Below are 20,015 nucleotides of genomic sequence, written 5' to 3'. Positions count from 1 at the left end.
CAATCCCCGTCCCATACCCATCACGAGGACAAAAGTATTCCTATCCTTGTCTCATGGGGATCCTTATCGGGGATTCTCCATCCTTGTCGGGACGGGTCACCGATGGGGACGGGGAATCCCCACCTCATTTATATCCTTAGTCCCAACATTATTAATTTATAAAGGTAACAACATATTTAAGTTGTCTTTTTAGATAAAAATTAATTAATGTATATAATTAATACAAAAATAACAACATTAATTACATTTTCTTAAGACAGGTTGCTTTTTTTATTTTAATTATAGATAAAAATTAATTAATGTATATAATTAATACAAAATAACAACATTAATGACATTTTCTTAAGACAAATATTATGGAAGAGTTAGTATTAAAATTTGATTTTGAGTAACTTCATCCGGCTCCGATGCTTATAATTGCCGTGGAAGTGATCTTAAAGAGGTTTGGGAATCCCCGCACTCACTTCACTTACCGCCACAACTCCGCGAAAGTCTCTTCTGTAGCACACCCAATCCTAAACAGAAAAAAGAGATTTCCTTTTTTAATTTTCCCCCCTTCTTATTTTTCTCTATATATATGAAAGGGAAGTGGAAGGCAGCCGCAACTCCTACAATGGCTTTGTCTGATGACGGCGATGACGGTAAGAAGATGGTAGAGGTTCCTGTTCTAGGTGGGAATATTGATGAGGGGAATCAAACTCATGGGTTTGATTACAGTGGGGAGAATCCAGACGAAAGGGAAGAAGGGGAGGAAGACGAGGAGGGCAATGAAGAGGAAGCGGATGACGAAGGGAAAGGAGACGATGAAGGGGAGGAGGAGTTCGAAGGCGAAGGCTTAGGAGAAGAAGAAAGGCCTAAACTCGACGAGGGTTTCTACGAAATCGAGGCTATTCGCCGGAAACGCGTCCGGAAGGTGTCTGTTTTCTCTCATGCATACTTTTCGTTTGTTTAATTGTTATTATCATTAAGTTTTACTTACAATTTTGAAATGCGATTAAAGTAGATCAAGGAAGAAGGTGGTTTCTTCGTTTAAAATTTGTTTATTTGAGGTTTTTACATGAATTAGAAGAAGATTACTTGGTTGTGTTAATGAGTTTCTCTTAATGTGATTGATGATCGTGGCGAATCACTTCTCGAATGTTGCACCAAATAGGGCCAGCTCCAGTATCTCATAAAATGGTAAGTGATTTTCATACAAGTATCAGTACCTTTTTCCTTTTCTTTTGGTCTTGATTCTTCCTTTATCTGATATAATGATAGTAAGAAAATAATCCCAGAACATTATTAGTAGAGATACTCGATTAATATACCAAGTTTTTCTTACTATTATTTCAAAGGCGAGGCTGGCCGGAAACATCCAACACTTGGGAGCCCCTGGAGAATTTGGAATCTTGTTCTGATGTCATTGAGGCATTTGAGGAGAGGTAGATCGTTTTTCTTATCTCATTTTAACTAAACTGTGTTGAGCAGAGAACATTAATGGATAATATAATCATGATTTCATGTCCATTCCATTTCAAATGGCTTGATTGATTAATGATTCTTTGTTAGCAAATTGTATTTGCTGCTATCAAACGATAGCAATGAACTTAGAACATGACCTTAAGATTCATTATTCATTGTTCTTCTTTCTTCACATCTTCCTAGTTTAGCTACCAAAATAGAATTTGGATTCTTTTTTTTTTTGTGCCTTATAGAGTTGCTTAATTACTCACAATGCCCCCTTTTCTTTATCCCCTTGTTGTCACTTGTGTCAAGTTTGCGCTGTAAATCTTCTCGTAAGAGGAAACGTAAGCATGGGGGTCCTCATATTCTGTCCAAGAAAAAGCAGCAACTCTCCTCTACTGGTTATAACATAACAGGTGTTGAAATTAGTGTTGATAAAACTTTTTCTACTCCTGTGAGTAACTCAAGCCTTGACGTTGATGGTGGACATGCGGATTCAGGTCATGAAGGGGAGAATAATGGAAATGTTAGTATTACCAAAACTGCCAAGCAGACTGACGAGAATGGGCACAATAATGGGTCAAAACAAAACTTTGATAAGCAAGTGCACACAAATGGTTCAAAAGAGAACTTTGATAAGGAAGAGGATAATGAATATGATCCAAAGCTTAGTGAGCTGAAAGGAACACTGCCTACCAATGATGTGAATGCAGATAAGCTAGCTGTGAATTTCGGAGAAGGTAATTCTTCAGGCGGTGATGGGCTTATGAATGGGGTTCCCAAGCTTGATTATGTGGATCCTATTCAGAATAAAGCCTGCACAGGCGCTAAAAGAAGGAAATCCGGTTCTGTAAAGAGGTTCAAGAAAGAGTTGGCTACATATGAACCTGCTTGTGTACAAAGCTCACCAATTTTCTCTCAACCTTCACCGTTGAATGTCACTGCCGACCTTGGTGGGGAAACTGCACCACTAGGGATTGAACATGGGACTCTATCTGGAGCTAATTCAAGTTACAAGCCTGTAGGTGAGAATTCTTTAGTTATCACCAAGATTATCAAGCCAATAGGATTTTCAGCCTCTCTGCTGGATAATACTCAAGAAGCTCTGGTGTCCTTTGTGGCATTGAGGTTTGTTTTTTAATCCCCATTTCTTATTGTGCTCTTATCCTTCTATAGTATTAATAACTAATTCTTGTTTCATCTATATATGTATGATGATTTCGAATTGTTACTCTATTGAATAGTGTCAAAAATTTCGTAAAGCAGCCTTGAAAATTATCTTCACTGAATTATTATAGTGTCAAAATTTTTAAAGTTTCTTTATCTTCTGTCTCTGAATTCATAGACTCAGCTTCTTTACACTCTACATGCATAGACTTCCACAAAAGCATGAAACCTTGATCTCATGTTTGGTTTTCTAGAATAGAATGATATTGCAATGGCAATAAGTTAGTTTTGTTTCATGTTCTGAATGTTTTCCTTTATGCATTGTGGTAACAAAGAATAATATGATGAATACAATATTATACAATTGATTCCTTACAGTTGGAGCAGTTGTATTCATCAAGGATATCTAAGATGGCATAATCTTGACTAGTTGGCAATAATGATATGATGCATATATGATATATCCAACATAACTGTTAACGTGCAAGTAAAACCCTCTGCTAGCTCACGGAATTATGCTAACATACCAGTTCATTCAGGATTCTGCGGATTTATTCTTTATTGAATATCATATTATATTAGCTTCTGAGTCCAACTATTATGTGTATCAGATTTTATATGAGTCCAACTATTATGTGTATCAAAATTTTGATTGATCCATGCATTAGATGGGTCTGCCTAGTTAGATTCTTTTACGTTGATTATGTAATTGAAGTGTCCCTGCCTGACAAATCAGCTTTTTGGTATATCCTATTATAACATACTGAACGCGCAGTTAGTATATTGAACCATGACTTACTGCTTGATCAACCTGTTTTCATGCTTGTTATTTGTAGTTGTTTTGGCTTGCAACTGCTTGATTCATTCATTTGTGCACCATCTAAAAAATGATGTATTGTTTTAGTGGCCTGATAAATAAATAATCTGTATGCATTCAGCTCCATTCGTAAGGACTATTTTTAGTTGTAATTTTGAGTTTCATATAGCTGAATTTTATTTTGTTTTTGCCGATCCTGATAGGTCTGATGGGGAACAGGTTGAAGTGGACAATAAGTATCTGAGATCACATAATCCAAATCTGGTACTAATTAATCCATTCCTCTAAATTTGAGTCATTGTCTTTTATGTCTATACTTCTTTATATCATTTTTTTCTTATAATCCACTTCTGGTTTCATTTGTGGCAGTTGATCGACTTTTATGAGCAACATCTCAAGTACAGTACATTATAAGGGATTGAGGAGTGAAAGCTAGTGTATGCACATCTCCACACATCTTATGTTTGTCATGTGTACAGTTTTGTAATTCTATAGTTGCAGGAGATGGTCAGATGATATGTTCTATGCAATACAGCTCAAGTTCCTCTGGATCTTACATTGTACCTTTTCTGTATGCTGAGATGATATGCTGTATTTAAATAGTTCATAACAATTAGAACTTGCTTAGAAATATTTTATTCATGTTAGATGTTGCTTTCATTACAAAGTCTATGGAAATATTTTATTCATGTTAAGATGCCACTGGATGTCCTTTCTGTTTACCTAATCCTTTATTATAAAACGAACGACATTGTCATAGGTAAACTAACCACAAAAGAACAAAGGAAAGGATCAAATAGTCATCTCTAACTGCAATTAACACTTTCTTCTAAAATTCAAGAAGATTGTATCCTGCTTAGACAATCTAGATAGAGAAAAACATTAATGGGGAGTCAAGGCCCGTCGCCAGTGGTTCCATTTTTAGCAGTGGGAATCCTAGGATTATTCATCTATGGTCCTCTGTTGATGTCGTTAATGGAATACGTGTTACCTCTGTTTCAAGCAGGTGATGAGGACGAAGATGCTGTGTTTTCTTTCTTTATGGTTCTTCCTCTTATACTGTTGCTTGTTGTACACTTGATTTCTTCTTTATGTCCTAAAGTTGGAACCTCGTATTCAATGCAACAAACTCATAGCCCTAGTTATAATGCTGGTGAATCTGGTGTAGGAACATTTATTCTTGTTCTCCTCTTCTTTGTACTGTATAATATTTGGTGAAAGTATGAAAACTCACTGTTCTTGTTCTTACAACATTTCATGCTCCTTTAACTGATAATTTCTCTATTTCTTTCTTTTGTACCAAAAGAAAGAGGCATTTGTAGTGATTCCCAAGTTGGATTCATTAGAAATCATTATATCAGTTAGGATTGTGATAAACTAATGATCAAACAAAATCAAAATAAGTACCGATATAGATTTAAGATTCAAACTAGAAAAACAGCTTACACACCATAACAGTAAGGAGGTGTTTGGTTGGGTCAAAAAGCACTAAGGAATAGGAATGGGAATGAGTTATTCCCATTTAGAGTGTTTGATTAACCAAATTTAGTTATGGAATGGGAATGTGATTCCCATAAGTAAGGGAATGACTCATTCCTCTCCCAATATAGGTTAATCAAAATTGATTACAGGGAATCAAATTAAAACCCAACTTCTTTTTCTTACTCGCCTCCACTATCCCCAATCGTGGTTGTGAATTTTTTTTATAATGTAATTCATTTTTTTTGTTCAGGTTTTTTTATATGTATCTTCTTTTTTTTAACCATAGTTTCATTTTGATTCATCAAAAAACATATTTAGTTTCATAGTAATACTTTTTATTTGTTTATTAAATATATTATTTATCTAACTAATTTTAATTTTATAACATTTTGATTCTGATTCCAAAATTTAAACCAAACACTTGTAAAAGTAATTGAATTCCGATTCCGGATTAAACCAAACAAAAGAAATAAATAAGCATTTCGATTCTGATTCCGTAACATTCCGATTCCGATTCCGATTCTGAAGTTTAAAACAAATGCTCCCTAAGTAGATATTAAGAAAAAAACATGAAAACACAGTTAAACACCATAACATAAGAAAAATATTGAAACCAAAAACAAGATAAGCAAAATCAGTGGAAGCAGGGTACAGCACCGGCGCAGAACCATCTTTAGTCTTCAATCACTGTTCAGAGTTATCTTGTCCATACATTCTGATAAAACTTCCTTGGAATCCTTGAGCAGCTTGATGCTTTCTTTGAGCTTTTCCCGCTTAATAGCAACAGAAGGGGATTCAGCTAACATCTTCTCAACTTGCCCTTTATGAGTAACCATCAGTTCCTTAAATATCTCTTTCTCAAATTCCTTGTTGACGATATTTTCTAGGCTGTACCTGAGATGAAGAGCTATAGAATCAACAATCCTCCTCAATACAATCTTCCAATAAGCAACCATTCGCATTTTCAAGTCAAAAGCTTGACTCAAAACATGCTGACGATTCCGAAGGTAGTCACTAACTTCAACCTCTCCCAAACCCTCCATTTTAATGCTTTTGCTCCCCTTCTGAACTTCATCAATGAAAAAATGTTGATGTGAAATGAGCTTATTGTAGACATCAACATATTCATGGCTACAAGTGTAATCTGTAATCTTCTCCTTTTCAACAAGTTCCATAACCCAACTGGTAAACTGCTCTTTCATCTTTTGTACAACACAATGCCCTGCTCTTGTTGTCAAGCTCTGAAGTTGCTGATAGTTCTGAGACCGCTGCTTCACAACACATATCATGGAATTTTCAACATAATGACATACTTTTTCCACAAAAGTTACAGGAATTACCGAAATTGCTTCTACTTTCTTCCACAAGACTGCTTGAAAAACGGTGTGAGGAAGGAAATTTGGCAATTGAATGCCCTTGGATTCCTCCAAAACCTGAATCTCCTCCATTAAAAAATCCTTCAGAGGATCATTGTGAGAGCAACTTCCAAGCTCATCAAAGAACTGATTGAGCATTTCAACCAATCTAGAAACACAGTGCATGTTCTTATCATTTGGGTACTCTTCATATTCACCTCTTAAAAGGATTTTCCTTAATGACTCTTTGGCTGACCCAATAATACCCATGAAAGTAGACATAACCTCATAGGGCGAGGTTGTAGTAAGAGGCATCTTATTCAGATCTAAGATATATCCATTCAGCTTCTCATCAATCTTTCTTACAGTCCCTGGCAAACATCTGGCTATGATAGTAGCTTGGATAATTGAAAGCTTTTGAGCCAAAACTGGAATACCCACCATTGATTTATCAATCCTGGATAGCAGAGGATGATTATTAAACAACAAAGCTTCTTCCTTTCGAGCTCCTTCGTAAGATTCATCACCAATTCGATTCCTTACACAGACATAGCCAAGGCCTATATTCACATCATCAGCAGTAACCTTCTCAAGAAGTCCTTCTGGTGCCTTATCAGCTTTTGTTACCACAGCAAGAGTCCTTCTACCAGTCTTGTCAACCTTCTGAGACATTCTGATTGATTCACAAGTCGCAAAATCAACAGTAGCTGATAAAACATTCAAGATAATACTCTCCTCTGGATTTATATACTCCATTATGATTTCTGTTACCTGCTCATAGATGTTTTCAGGTTGTCCATGAACTGGAACTCTAGTGATTCCAGGAAGATCAACCATTGTAAGATCAGGCACGCCATGCTTCTTCACAACCAAAGTCAAGGGATTGTTGGAGATGCCTTTTCCATTGCCTGCAATCTCATCAGTAGCAAGATTAATTGCTTCAGCAACTTTAGATTCATCAGTTGTTATTTTTTTTCCCTTGAACTCCAAAGAAAGCTCAGGTTTAGGAGCAGCGTGGTGTTGCAACCTCATTATAAGAGGAACACGGGTGCAGATTCCCTGGCCGCGTGGAAGGCTTATGCCTGCAAGTGATTCAAGAACACTAGACTTGCCTGAAGATTGATCGCCGACAACGACAATTGTGGGAAGCTGAATGCCTTCTTTGGTAACCTTAAGCAGCCTAAGTTTGTCAACTGCATCAAGGAGAGGTCTGATATGATCATCGTAGGAAGTGAATATTGGTACATTGTCAAGTTCTGTATGCTTCCCCCCACCCATTTTCATAGCGAATAAGAGAATAAGTAGTTTTTTTGATGATTCAATTTCAAAGGTATAAATGGATGGATTGAAGGAGTGAAATTTATAGGAGTTCGAAAATTGTTCAAAACATGCATGACGATTACTCTTCTTCTCGTTAAACGGTAAGCTTGTTGGGCATGCTAGCACTCTTCAACCCAACATTCTGACACACCTTTACTCCGGAAATGACAAATATACAATCAGAAATAGTATTTATTAGGACTAATTAGACTCTTCAGTTTCTTGAAAGAGTCTAATACTCTTCCATCTTAATTGGTTCAATACTCTAAAATTCACAATTTTCCATTTTATTACCCAATAGCTTTGGAAAAGTCCTACTTGAGCATAATTTTCAAGGTAAATTTTAGGGGCTTAGCAACAAGGGTGGCAAAGGGATTGGGATACAAACCGAGGGCTGGAAAATCACCGAATTTTTTTGCTACTGGACGGGTGAAATTTTACCCGATAGCTAATTTTGGGTAGTGGTGGGATTACTATCCCTGAACCGTAGTGATTCCTGTCCCAACCCCAAAAAACCTCGTGAGGATCCCCAGAAAATCCCCGAGAACCTGAAATTATATTTTATATAAATAGTATAACTTACTAACTTGTCTACCTAATAAAAAAGTATATTAGAAATTAATTAAAAATAAAAAACTTAACTTAAGAGCATGTCTAACAATAACTAGCTCTTAAGTTAAAATTTGAGAAAAAAGAGTTAAAAATCAGCTTCAACATCCTCATCATCATCTCTCATATCTTTACTATTAGAGCATCTTCAATGGAGCATAATGAACCACTTCTTATATTCTTTCATCAAACTCTCTTCCATTGGGTTAAGTTTAATATATCGAACACTTATCAACCAAGTAGTTTATTAAGATTTTGACTGTTTTTATAATATTTTTAATTTTTAAAATAATATAATAGAGTTTAATTAATTGGTGAATCTATTGTAATTGGTGAAACTTTTATGATTGAGTGGTTTAGAGTTTAACCGTTGAAGTTAATAGTTTAACAAAATGAATTTTATTAAAAAAGTCTTACAATGATGATGTATCATGTATATTGAGTGGTTGTGTATATGAACCATCTGAGATGTTTTTAGTTCCTCCTTATTTTATTTTTTATTAATAATTTATTATTGAGGAGTCTCTCCTTTCACTATTGCTAAATATAACAATAATTAATAATTTTAATGATAAAATAAGTAGTGACTATGAAGAGTATTGTTGAAGATGATATATCTTATTCATTCTTAAATCACTAAGGTGTCGTTTGGTTCGTGGAATGAAATGACATATAATGGCTATTCCAAATGAATAGAATAGCAAAGAATGGAATAGAAATTCCTTAGGAATAACTATTCCTATTTTTTGTTGGTGGAATAAAATAGAATAGAATAGATAAAATAAAGGGAAAAGTATAAAAATAAACCTTGTGGTTTGGCCCATTTTCGAACTGCACCCCTGTGGTTTAAAAGTTTGCAAAGTGGTACCATGTACTTCATTCCGTTAGCAAACATAGGCATTTCCGTCTAACAGTGTTAAAAATGATGAGGTGGCAGTCAAAGTCAAAAAGTAAGAAGGATATTTTGTCATTTCATTTATTTTCTATTTTCTATTTTATTATAATTTTTTAAATTTTAATGATGAGGTGGCCTTCTTTACTATCATCCTTCCTTTCCTAGCATCGTTCTTTTCCTCTCCTCCTCCGTCTACTTTCTTAGCAACATCGTTCTTATCATCGTTCTTTTTCTTGCCTCCTCCGTCGCTGTCGCCGACTTCTTTCTTTGTCTCCATCCTCCGATTCAGTCGACTCCTCACCCCTCCTCACTCACTCTATTGCCGATCACCTCCTCCGCAGCCGCCGTCTCTTGCGCCGTCATCCTCCTCACCTCCGTGGCGCTGCTGCCCGACTTCTCCGCTAAGCTAGCGGCCGACGCATGATGTTGCGGGAGCCATCTGTCCGGGTGCGAGAAAACGCGGCGGAGCAGCGGCAAAGTGACTGGGCCTACTCGAAGCTGATTGTTCTGCTTGATGTATTCTGGAATTTGGCGATTGTTGGGATCGCGGTTGTGGTGTTGGGGATGATCTTCCATCCAACAAATTTAAATTAATTTTTTTATCAGTATTATACCTCTTTAGGTGGTGGTTTCTTCACCTCCGGTTTCTTCTCCGGTTGTCGTTTGGGGGTCGAATGATCTGGATGCGGAGTCTGTTAATTCATTTTGTTGGGTTAAATTCTGTAGGAGAGTGTTGCAAATCCTGATCGTTATTTTGACAATGCAAGCAGCAGAAGAAGACCATGGAGGAACCAAGGTAGTCGACGATGGATAGGAGAGAGCTGAGAGAAAGAGGAGAGATGACGTGTAGGGTGGGGATTGGATAAATATAAAAATTAAAAAATTATAATAAAATAGAAAATAGAAAATAAATGAAATGACAAAAATATCCTTCTTACTTTTTGACTTTGATTGCCACCTCATCATTTTTAACACTGTTAGACGGAAATGCCTATGTTTGCTAACGGAATGAAGTACATGGTACCACTTTGCAAACTTTTAAACCACAGGGGTGCAGTTCGAAAATGGACCAAACCACAAGGTTTATTTTTGTACTTTTCCCTAAAAAAAATTTACGCAAATAACAACTTTACCCTCAAATGTAATGTCTAATTTCTTTTAAAATTTTAATTATTACTATAAATTATTCAAATATTTAAATATATTATTTTAAAAAATATATACAAAAAGAAAAAAGGAAACATGAAAGACGGAAAAAAACACGAAAAATAGAAAAAAAAAACATAAAAAACGAAAAAACAATAAAAAGATGAAAAACAGAAAAATTGTAAAAAAGCGAAAAACACAAAAACGTTAAAAAACGTTAAAAACACGAAAATGTGAAAAATGTGTTTATTACATTTTTTCATATTTTCATGTTTTTTTGCATTTTTTATGTTTTTTTTCGTGTTTTCCAAGTTTTTTTTTGTTTTCCGCGTTTGTTCACATTTTCATATTTTTTTTGCATTTTGTCACATTTTCGTGTTATTCACGTTATTGTATTTTTTTTTGTTTTTTTAACGTTTTTACGTTTAAGTTTTTCGGGTTTTTCCCTTTTTTGTTTTTTTTTCGCGTTTTTGTATTTTTAGCATTTTGTTACTTTTCCGTATTATTCACGTTTTTTCATGCTTTTCGTATTTTTTCACGTTTTCGTGTTTTTTTTACGTTTTTGTGTTTTGTTTGTGTTTTTCCATTTTCATATTTATCGCGTTTTTCACGTACTGTCACGTTTTTTATGTTTTAGCATTTTTTACGTTTTCGTATTTTTTCGCATTTTCATGTTTTTCGTATTTTTTTACGTTTTCGGGTTTTTCGTATTTTTCACGTTTTCGTACATTTCGTGTTTTGTCACTTTTTCGCGTTATTTCTGTTTTGTGTTTTTTCGTGTGTTTGCTTTTTTGCGTTTGTTCATTTTTCATGTTTTCTTTTCATATTCTCGTGTTTGTAACGTTTTTACGCCATTCACATTTTTTGTGTTTCATACTTTTACATTTTTTAACGTTTTCCTCATTTTTCCATTTTTCACGCTTTTTATGATATAAACTATGGATTCGCCAAAATATATAGGATTTGAGAAATTGGCTAAAGAGAAATTGATGATTTAATGAAAGGTAATTTTGTAAATGACAAAAATACAATATTAGGAATAGACTATCCCTTGGATAAATTGAAGAATAGTCATTCCATAGGAATACCATGGAATAGCTATTTCATCCAAAACATTGAACCAAATGTAGAATAGCTATTCTTTAGGAATAACTAGACCTGTCCACGGGCCCGGGTACCTGCCCGGCCCGCCCAGGCCCGTGTCCTTTAGGCCGGGCTTGGACAATGAAATTTACTCTTAGGCCCGGCCCGGCCCAGGCCCACTAAAGCCCGCCTATTTTTTGGGCGGGCTTGGGACATATGAAAATATCACGGGCCGGCCCAGCCCGGCCCGCCTTATTAATATTAATTAAAAAATTTATATATTTATAATTAAATATTTATTTTAAGTATAAATTTGATTTTTTATAATTAAAAATTATGTATATTTTTTTTAGGTGGGCTTATATGGGTTGAGTTTGGGATTTGATTTTTAAGCCCGAGCTCAACCCGGCCCGAGCCCGCCTAAATTAATACTGGGCTGGGCTTGGGACGAGCACTTTTACACAAAAAGCCCGTTAGGCCCGGCCCGAACCCGGCCCAGCCCGGCCCATGGACAGGTCTAGAAATAACTATTCTATTCCCCTATTCCGCAAACCAAACGAGCCTTAAAAGTATAATTGGATTCCAAGAATGCTTTAAAGAAAAATAATTGGTAGTCTTTTATATTTTTTTTATATGTTTTGGATAGAAAATTAGAAATAATTGCGGTTTTTTTTTTTTTGTAGTTATATAAAGTAGTAAAATGAAATATTTGATTTACTTGAGGAGGTAAAGGCTATGGTTACTTTGTTTTTAACAAAGTAAGCCTTACTTTATGTGTTTTCACTTGAGGTGATATTGTTTGAAACCAGATGTACTTTCATTTTAGTCTGTCTTAATTCAATTTTTATTTCATGAAATATTGTTTATAATTTTTCAGAATGGTTTGTTATACGTTAATTTCAAGCATATATAGTCATTTCAAATTACTTTCTATTGAGGTAGAATGAAGAAGTAGTTGAAAGTCGTGTAAAATTGATTTGTAATATTGTAATGAGTGTCTCGTCATTTATAATATTGTAATGAGTGTCTGGTCATTTATTTTTGTTTGTTATTTTTTCGAGCATATTAATTTTTTTTATCATGTGAAAAAATGGGGGAAAGTACAATGACTCTATCAAGTTGAATTTCACAACAATTGATATGCGTTTTCATCACTTTTTAGATAATTTGGATGATGACATTCTTGATAAACTCTGGATTGATCATTTAACATTTGAAGTGTGTGTAGAAATTTGGGTAAAAGGTGATGAAGTATCGATTCATATCCATGTGGGGAATTGTTATTGGATTTCGGGGAGGTTCGTCATTACGGAGAGATGGATTTATATATACAATTTTATGGATACTTCAGTGATGAATATGTATTCTGCAAAACATGTAAAGAAGTGTGTCCAAATTTTCCAATTTATGTTAAGTCTTTTTCAATTTTTGCAGACCATTCAAATCTTACTAAGATTAGTTTGAAGTTGTGTCTATAGAATGTCTTACTCAGTAGTTATTTAAGTAACACACACATTATATATAGGACTAATTACAAATCTAGCCCAATTAAGAGGGATCATTTATATATCTAACCCACTTTGCTTCCATCTTACAAAATTAGACCATTTCATCCATTTTGGACAAAATTACCTTTAGTTCTATTGGTTGATGGATCTGCTCCTTCTTCTTCTTCGGTTCTTCTTCTTCGATTTCTGATATCAATCGTTAGCGATTTTTGAGATTTTTGAAGTATTATGTTCAATTTCCTGTAGAAATGGTATGTTTTTAGTTTATACGTCTGCTTTTCTCACTAGTCTTGCCTCTTTCTTCATCTGTAATGGTATCGTTTCAATTTTCTATATTTTCCACCATTTTTCTCCATTATTGTCGCATTTGTGACGAAATTTGTCGCATTTCGTCACAAATGCGTGTCGCATTTGTGACGAAATACGACAAATTTCGTCACAAATGCGACAATAATGGAGAAAACTGGTGGAAAATTAAGAAAATTGAAACGATACCATTGTAGATGAAGAAAGAGGCAAGACCAGCGAGAAAATCAGGCATATAAGCCAAAAACATATCATTTCTATAGAAAATTGAACGTAATACTTCAAAAATCGCTAATGATTGATATCAGAAATCGATCCATCGATCAATAGAACTAAGGGTAATTTTGTCCAAAGTGGATGAAATGGTCTAATTTGGTAAAATGGAAGCAAAGTGTGTTAGATATGTAAATGACCCATCTTAGTTGGACTAGATTTGTAATGAGCCCTTATATATATATGACAAGCTTTAACATTTATTATTGGTTTCTATGTTTTAATATCTGATTATTATTATTATTATTTTTAGTGGGTGTGGAGTTTTTGTTACGACGTTTCCTGAATATATTGTTGAATAGAGAGATATTCCAAACTTCATTGATTCAAAGATCTATATGACCATTATGGGAATGTCAAACGTGTTTAGAAGTATGAAAGAAATGATGAATGTGTTGGTTCATACTTGATCCTGATGATTAGATTGAAATGTAGTTTTTGTACAAAGTAATAAAGTTTAGTTTGAGAACAACATTCATTGTTATAATTTTATTATAAATAAAGGTACTTATTATGTTAATGCATGTATTTGAAGTGAAATGCATTTAAACATTTTTTAAGTCACTTTCATTCATTTTCAGGCACTTTTAATCATTTTCTGTTACTTTTCAGTTGAGCTAAACGTGGTTTAAGAATTCCATTTAGTTTTAGAGATCAATTTTCATTCAGTTATACTTGACTTCAATCAGTTTGAGGCAATTTTAGTAACTTTGACATTGGTGAGAGTCATGTTTAAATTCTTTTAAGCCTGATTTTTTACTTTCGATCACTCTATAATGAGGTGAAACATTTCATTTAGTTTTAATTATGTTATCCTTTACTTTAACCAGTTTGAGGCAATTTCAGTCACTTTGATATAATGTTAAAGATGGTGAAAGTCATGTAGACAAGTGAATGCTTTCAGACCATTTAGGCGTTGTTTGGTGAGGAGAGAGAAAATTGGCATTTTTCATTTGTCACTACATTTTAAGTTGTGTTTATTCAATTCTTATTCATGAAACATTGTATCATTGTTTCTTCTCATGAGTATCTGTTGTAGGTGATGTTCATGAAGATTGCATTACAATGTTTTTAAAGGCATAACAAACTTTTTTTGAACATTCTTTTAATATTTTTTATTGTTTCAATCAATTTGATAAATTCAATTCATTTTGTCAAATGTAACTCAATTTCATCCATTTTTTTTGTGGAACCTCGTTAGGTTGTCATGTAGAGGCTCAATGCTCCTTTGTCATATATTATGCACATCAATGATAATTATCATGGTCTTTACCGCTCCATAAACTGGGCTACAAATGGGTCTTTCAAATGCCTAAAAGTGTTGATGTCGTTAGTTCCCTGTACTGCTCATGTGTTGTTCCTATCAAAGTTGTTGGAAATATCTTGCACATGATAATATCGTCATGAGTGTATAAGTTCATCATACTCATAAAAGCGACACAATGCTCATTAGGATCTTTTAGCCCAATGTAGTGGAGTAGTTGATGTGTCTTCCAATGCAGGGGAATATAGTCTCCATTACTCTATGGGCCAAAGGATTACGATAAGGTATTTGATAGCCTATCATATATTCGAGAAACATATGGAATAAAACTTTTCAAGACTTATTTATTATCGACCTAATGGGCTTGCTTAATATGTTGTGATTTTAAAAGCTTCTTAGTTAGAGGTTTCTTTTGGGTTAGGTCCATCATTAACCTTAACTCGTTCATCGTTGCATTATGGTTGGGCCTAAAAGGGATTGTTTTCTTGCTTGATCAACATGCAGGATTGTTCCCTAACAAGGTATTCTGAGATCTGGTTGTTGTTGTGTTACAACTATAATTGAGTCTCCCTCAATTCATTGTGAGACTCTTGTAGCTTTTGAAGGATGAGTTTGAAGGTCGCAAAATGGTTTGGTTGTTGAGGCTGAAGAATATCTTCACATTTGTTGGTTTCATTGTCATCACAAAGTGTATACCCTCCTTCCTTGGCTGACAAGAAGTTGTTGAGGTTAGGACCACTTTTAGGATGCTTGCCAAAGCCATGTCGAGAACTATAGGCTGGAGCTCCCATTATGTTTGCGAGAGGTTGCTCGTGTCAGTCGAGCTGAGAGAATATACCTAAAGATTGTTTAAGTAGCTTCCACACTCACAATACCAAATGTTGGGTCAGGCTAAGAACTCGATGATTGACTAATTCTTGAGAGGTTGACATGCGCTGTGGTGGCCCCTCTATGCACACTATAATGCTAAAATTACTACGATTGTTAGGAAAGTAATGTAAAGGAATGTATAATTTGTCTTAAAAACATAGAGAAGAGGGATCATAAAGGGTTGAGATTACCGGGAGAGGTGGTGATTGTAAGTCAGTGTGAGGCTCCTGGGTATATATAGAGACATATCCTTTTGAGAGTCTAAGGCCCATTTAGGTTTGAGCCTTTAACATGTTAGGTCTACCACAATCTTCTTATTTTTTAATTCGTTAAAGGTTTTGGGTTTAGTATATTTAAAAGATTAAATAAAACAAAAAAATTATTAATTTTTACAGAATCTTTTAAATCCAAATTGAATCTTGGTTTAAATTTAAACTCTTAAATCTTTATCCTTTTCAATTTTTAATTGGTTCAGTTTTCACAACCACAATTATTTTAATTCAAATGTTAAAAAATAACTTTCACCACTTAGTCCAAGCAAAGACTATATCGAGAAGTCAATACCTTAGATCAAAAGTAAGAATAAAATGGTACTCAGAGAGTGTTTGATTACTCTGTTTTCTTCTTCTGTTTACCCTTTCACTTTAAAAGATAGAGTTTTAGGTGTTTGGTTAACAACTTATTGTTTGCCTTTTATACCTGAAAATCAGCTTTTTATAAAAGCAGATAATATGTGGTTTACTAGTAAATAGCAAACAATAAATAACAGGTAAACCAAATGAACTCTCATTTTAAAGTGTATCTTTTTTTTTGTAATAATTAATCTGATTAATCAATTCGAGATTGTTCAATCACGTTTTAAATAAACCTTTTTTTATTTACTCCCTCAGTTCCAAATAGTTCCAAATTGTTTGGCATTTAAAAAATGAATTTTAGTTTCATAATGTTTGACGTTTTGCAGTAACCTAGGTTTTTTAATTATTTTTTTTATATTTTATGCCCTTATTTATTTCTTTCTCCTAATTATCTAGGAATGTATGAATATTCCAATTTTCCACCTTCACCAATAAAAAGACCAATAGATGAGCAGAAACATACAGTAATCAAGATGGCAATTAATAATTATGGTTAACAATTGGCCTTTCAATTGAAAAAAAATATTGAGAAGTATTTTAAGACATGTTAATACATCTTTCTTAATTTTAATCCGGCCATTCTTTTTCTTACTTAAGGAGGGTAAATACGTATTTTTATTTATAAAACACCTCCATTAATTACAATTCTTAATTTGTGTATAAGCCATATTTATTTGGATGACTGTTGTTTATGATATATATATATATATATATATATATATATATATATGGGTCTTGTTCTTTGACAAGTTTGGTTTATCTTTATCATCTCACATGTTTGTTTTATATTGTCCTTAGACAAGTTTTTTCTTTTCTTTTCGATTCTTGCGTCAAAAGTTATTTTTCCATCTATGGTATCATTAAGTGATTGATTTGTCTTGTCCTTTGACAAGTTTCTTCTTTTCTTTTCAATTCTTGCATCAAAAGTTCTTTTTCCATCTATGGTATCATCAAATAATCTTGAATCGATATATATTGATCTCTCGTTGGAAGATGTGGAGAATGGTGGGGTTACTGTACCCGATGAAGATCTCAGTGTTAATCATCTTGATCTCCATTGGTCCTTTATTGGAATGATTTTCCAAACTGGACGGAAACCTCGGAATAGGGGTGCTCACTAGCATATCAATGATGTGGTGTTAGAGGTTGTGGAGGTAGTTCCCCGGTGGTGGTAGACGGCTTGAGTTCGTCCGAGATAGTCCATGTAATTGATAATTATGATGGTAGTAACTGCTCAATTAAAAGAGTAATTGATAATTATGATGGTAGTAACTACTCAATTAAAAGCATAAATGGTAATTATAATGGTAATAACTACTCAATTAAAAGCGGACTTGATAGTTTTGATGGCAGTAACTGCTCAATTAAAAGCGTAATAAGGAAATTAATAAATATGAAAGTTACTATTATTAATGTGGAGTCATTTAAAAAAGAGATTCAAGTGGAAACTTTGAAAATGGAAAGGGTACGTAGTTATCTCTGATCCAAAACAATGAAGGATGGAGGTCTGTGAGGATTGTAATAACATTTTGGCTATTCCTCTATCTGCCAATGAAAAGACGAAATCTTCATTTTGGGCTCCAGAGCATTATGGAAAATATAATACAAAGAGTGGATACAGTATGAGCCTAAATAAGAGTACACACCATCCAACTAGTTTTTGGAAAATATTTTGGGAGTTGAAGGTGCCGAGTAAGATACGAAATCTAATGTGGCAGGCTTGTAAAGGTTGTGTTCTTCACAACTCATCTGGCAGTTTTGTGGCAACAAGGAAGAAATCTATTGTCATGTCAAGATATGTCGAGGGTCTTAGCATGAGGGAAGTCCTTAGTTGGGTTAAAAAATCGTGACCTCAATGATGTCATTATCGAAACAGACTCACAAGTCTTAATAAATGATTTGCATTGTCAAGATATGTCGGTTTCTAGTTTTGGTGTGATTGTATCTGATTGTAAATCCATATCATTGGATATTAAGAATAGAAATATATCTTTTATCAAGTGGATTGCAATCAATGTTGTCGATGTGTTAGCCAAAGCGACTTGTTCTATATCAGATTGTCTGCGAATACTGTTAAAAAATATTGGGGTTGTGCTTAGCAATAGTGAAGGCCGGTTTTGTGGTGTGTTTTTTAAGCTTCTCATAAACAACTATCAAATCAGAGATGGAGAAGTAGTGTGTATAAGGCAAACGTTGAGTTGGTTAAAAAATAAAGGTTTTAGGAAGATGTGAGATTAAATCTAATGCTGCTACGGTAGTTAATCTTAGGGAGTGACCTTTTAGGTCTGCTTATGGTTTTATATTAGAAGAGTACAAATATCTGTTAAGTTCTTTAAATGACGTTAATGTCAATTTTATTAGCCGTTCTGTGAATAGTGTAACCCATGAGCTTGCTTGGGCTGCTTACTCTATGTCAAGATTGGTGGAATGATTCTTAAAACATCCTGATTTTATTTGTTCTACATTGTATTATGACTTTCATTAATGAAATTTTCTTTTTTAAAAAATTGTGTAAAACGTCAAATATTATGGGCTGCTTACGTATATTAAAAATCGAAATCAACCTAATTTAAGCTAGGGTATTGCTATTTACCACCCCTATTTACTTATCATTGCCCCCATTTTGACCAAAAACTGAAATTTCTGTCTCTCTCCCGAGCAAAACTAAAATTCTAAAAAAAATGGACTCGAGAACTCCGGAAATGGACGATTTTGAAGACGAGGTAAAATTTTAGGAAAAAAATTTGTTCTTAATTCGTTTTTGGCCTAGACGGTCATGAAAACCGCCTGGCCAATAAAACTGCTTAGCCATTGGCCAATCAGTCAAAAAACCGCCTGAGCCTTTGGACATGCAGATTTGACCCGTTTTTCAATTATTTTGACTATAAAACGCGTTTGAAGTGCATTTTTAACAATTTTTATGAATTTCATTTATTTTCAAGTGCCATTAGAGGATTGGGTTGGTGATGAGATTGATTTATTGAGTGGGCAAAAAATGTTGTAATTCAACATGGTTTCGAGCTGATTATTGCTTCGCACAAGCACGGAGGAAAGAAGAAGCTTTTTGAAATGTTCTCCTGGTGAACGGTATATAGGAGTTTTGAATACTTTGGATAGGGCTTTAAGAAGGAAAAGTAAGACTAAAGCGTGCAAATGTAAATTCCAGCTTAAAGTTGTATAATTGCAAGGCTATACCGGTTGGGGGATCCTGGTTTCAGAAGAGATTAAGGGTATTCACAACCATGCATTGACTGTTTATGCGGAGGGATATCGATAGATAAGTGGACTCAGTCCCGTATCTAAAAAAAGTTGTGCGTGATATGAGTTCGGCTCAAGCAAAGCCGTGTGCTATTTTGACGGCACTTCATGAAAAGAATCCAACAAACAACCCAACTATAAAACATGTGTATAATTATAGAGATCATGTAAGGAAGATAGGGTTTGAGGGTAGAGACGTGGTTAGTCAATTTTTCCATCTAGCTATCGAGAACAAGTATGTGCATTTGACAATTGCCGAGCCGGATACCGATATGTTGACACATATGTTTATGGCACATCCAGAGTCCTTTATTATTGCAGACCTACCACTGGTACATTGGCGTGGATTCAATGTACAAAACTAACATTAACAAAATGCCATTTTTCAAAATTATTGGGATGACTCCATGTAACAACAACTTCAAGATAGTTTATGCGATTATGAAAGATGAGACCGAGTCCTCTGACCCGTCGTGCACCTCCATCAAGTACGAGGGTCAGATCCGGTCGCCACTCTTATCTATAAACAATGTGGAACCGAACATCAACCACATCCACCCGATCGCCTCAGTCTCGGTAAT

The 20,015-nt window shown here is 34.4% G+C and overlaps 2 protein-coding genes across 3 annotated transcripts; one reads left to right on the top strand and one right to left on the bottom strand.

Annotated features, from left to right (window-relative positions):
* The first annotated feature begins 381 nt into the window (after positions 1–381).
* On the top strand, positions 382–4,119 carry LOC136206574 (chromo domain-containing protein LHP1). 2 transcript variants are annotated; one of them, XM_065997679.1, is made up of 7 exons: positions 382–913; positions 1,154–1,179; positions 1,338–1,424; positions 1,759–1,862; positions 1,947–2,574; positions 3,634–3,694; positions 3,800–4,119. In XM_065997679.1, the coding sequence occupies exons 1-7, from the start codon at positions 578–580 to the stop codon at positions 3,842–3,844; spliced, it is 1,287 nt and encodes a 428-aa protein (XP_065853751.1). In that variant the 5' UTR covers positions 382–577; the 3' UTR covers positions 3,845–4,119. The 2 variants fall into 2 exon arrangements, with proteins under 2 accessions (XP_065853751.1, XP_065853750.1); XM_065997678.1 differs by having other exon boundaries at positions 383–913; positions 1,759–2,574.
* Positions 4,120–5,463: 1,344 nt separating this feature from the next.
* LOC136207341 (dynamin-related protein 4C-like) lies at positions 5,464–7,545 on the bottom strand. Its single transcript, XM_065998610.1, has one exon. The coding sequence runs from the start codon at positions 7,543–7,545 to the stop codon at positions 5,593–5,595; it is 1,953 nt and encodes a 650-aa protein (XP_065854682.1). The 3' UTR covers positions 5,464–5,592.
* Between the last annotated feature and the right edge of the window lie 12,470 nt (positions 7,546–20,015).

The sequence above is a fragment of the Euphorbia lathyris genome, chromosome 9 (assembly GCF_963576675.1).
Source record: "Euphorbia lathyris chromosome 9, ddEupLath1.1, whole genome shotgun sequence".
Lineage (NCBI taxonomy): Eukaryota > Viridiplantae > Streptophyta > Magnoliopsida > Malpighiales > Euphorbiaceae > Euphorbia > Euphorbia lathyris.
Note: the sequence above shows the minus strand (reverse complement) of the source record. Positions and strands in the feature narration are given on the sequence as shown.

What these genes read in the sequence shown, in the direction of transcription:
- LOC136206574 (XM_065997678.1), top strand. Translation starts at nt 578, where the DNA reads ATGAAAGGGAAGTGGAAGGCAGCCGCAACTCCTACAATGGCTTTGTCT. An exon ending in GCCGGAAACGCGTCCGGAAG is followed by an intron (nt 914 to 1,153) that starts GTGTCTGTTTTC and finishes TGCACCAAATAG; the next exon opens with GGCCAGCTCCAGTATCTCAT. An exon ending in GATCACATAATCCAAATCTG is followed by an intron (nt 3,695 to 3,799) that starts GTACTAATTAAT and finishes CATTTGTGGCAG; the next exon opens with TTGATCGACTTTTATGAGCA.
- LOC136207341 (XM_065998610.1), bottom strand. Translation starts at nt 7,545, where the DNA reads ATGGGTGGGGGGAAGCATACAGAACTTGACAATGTACCAATATTCACT.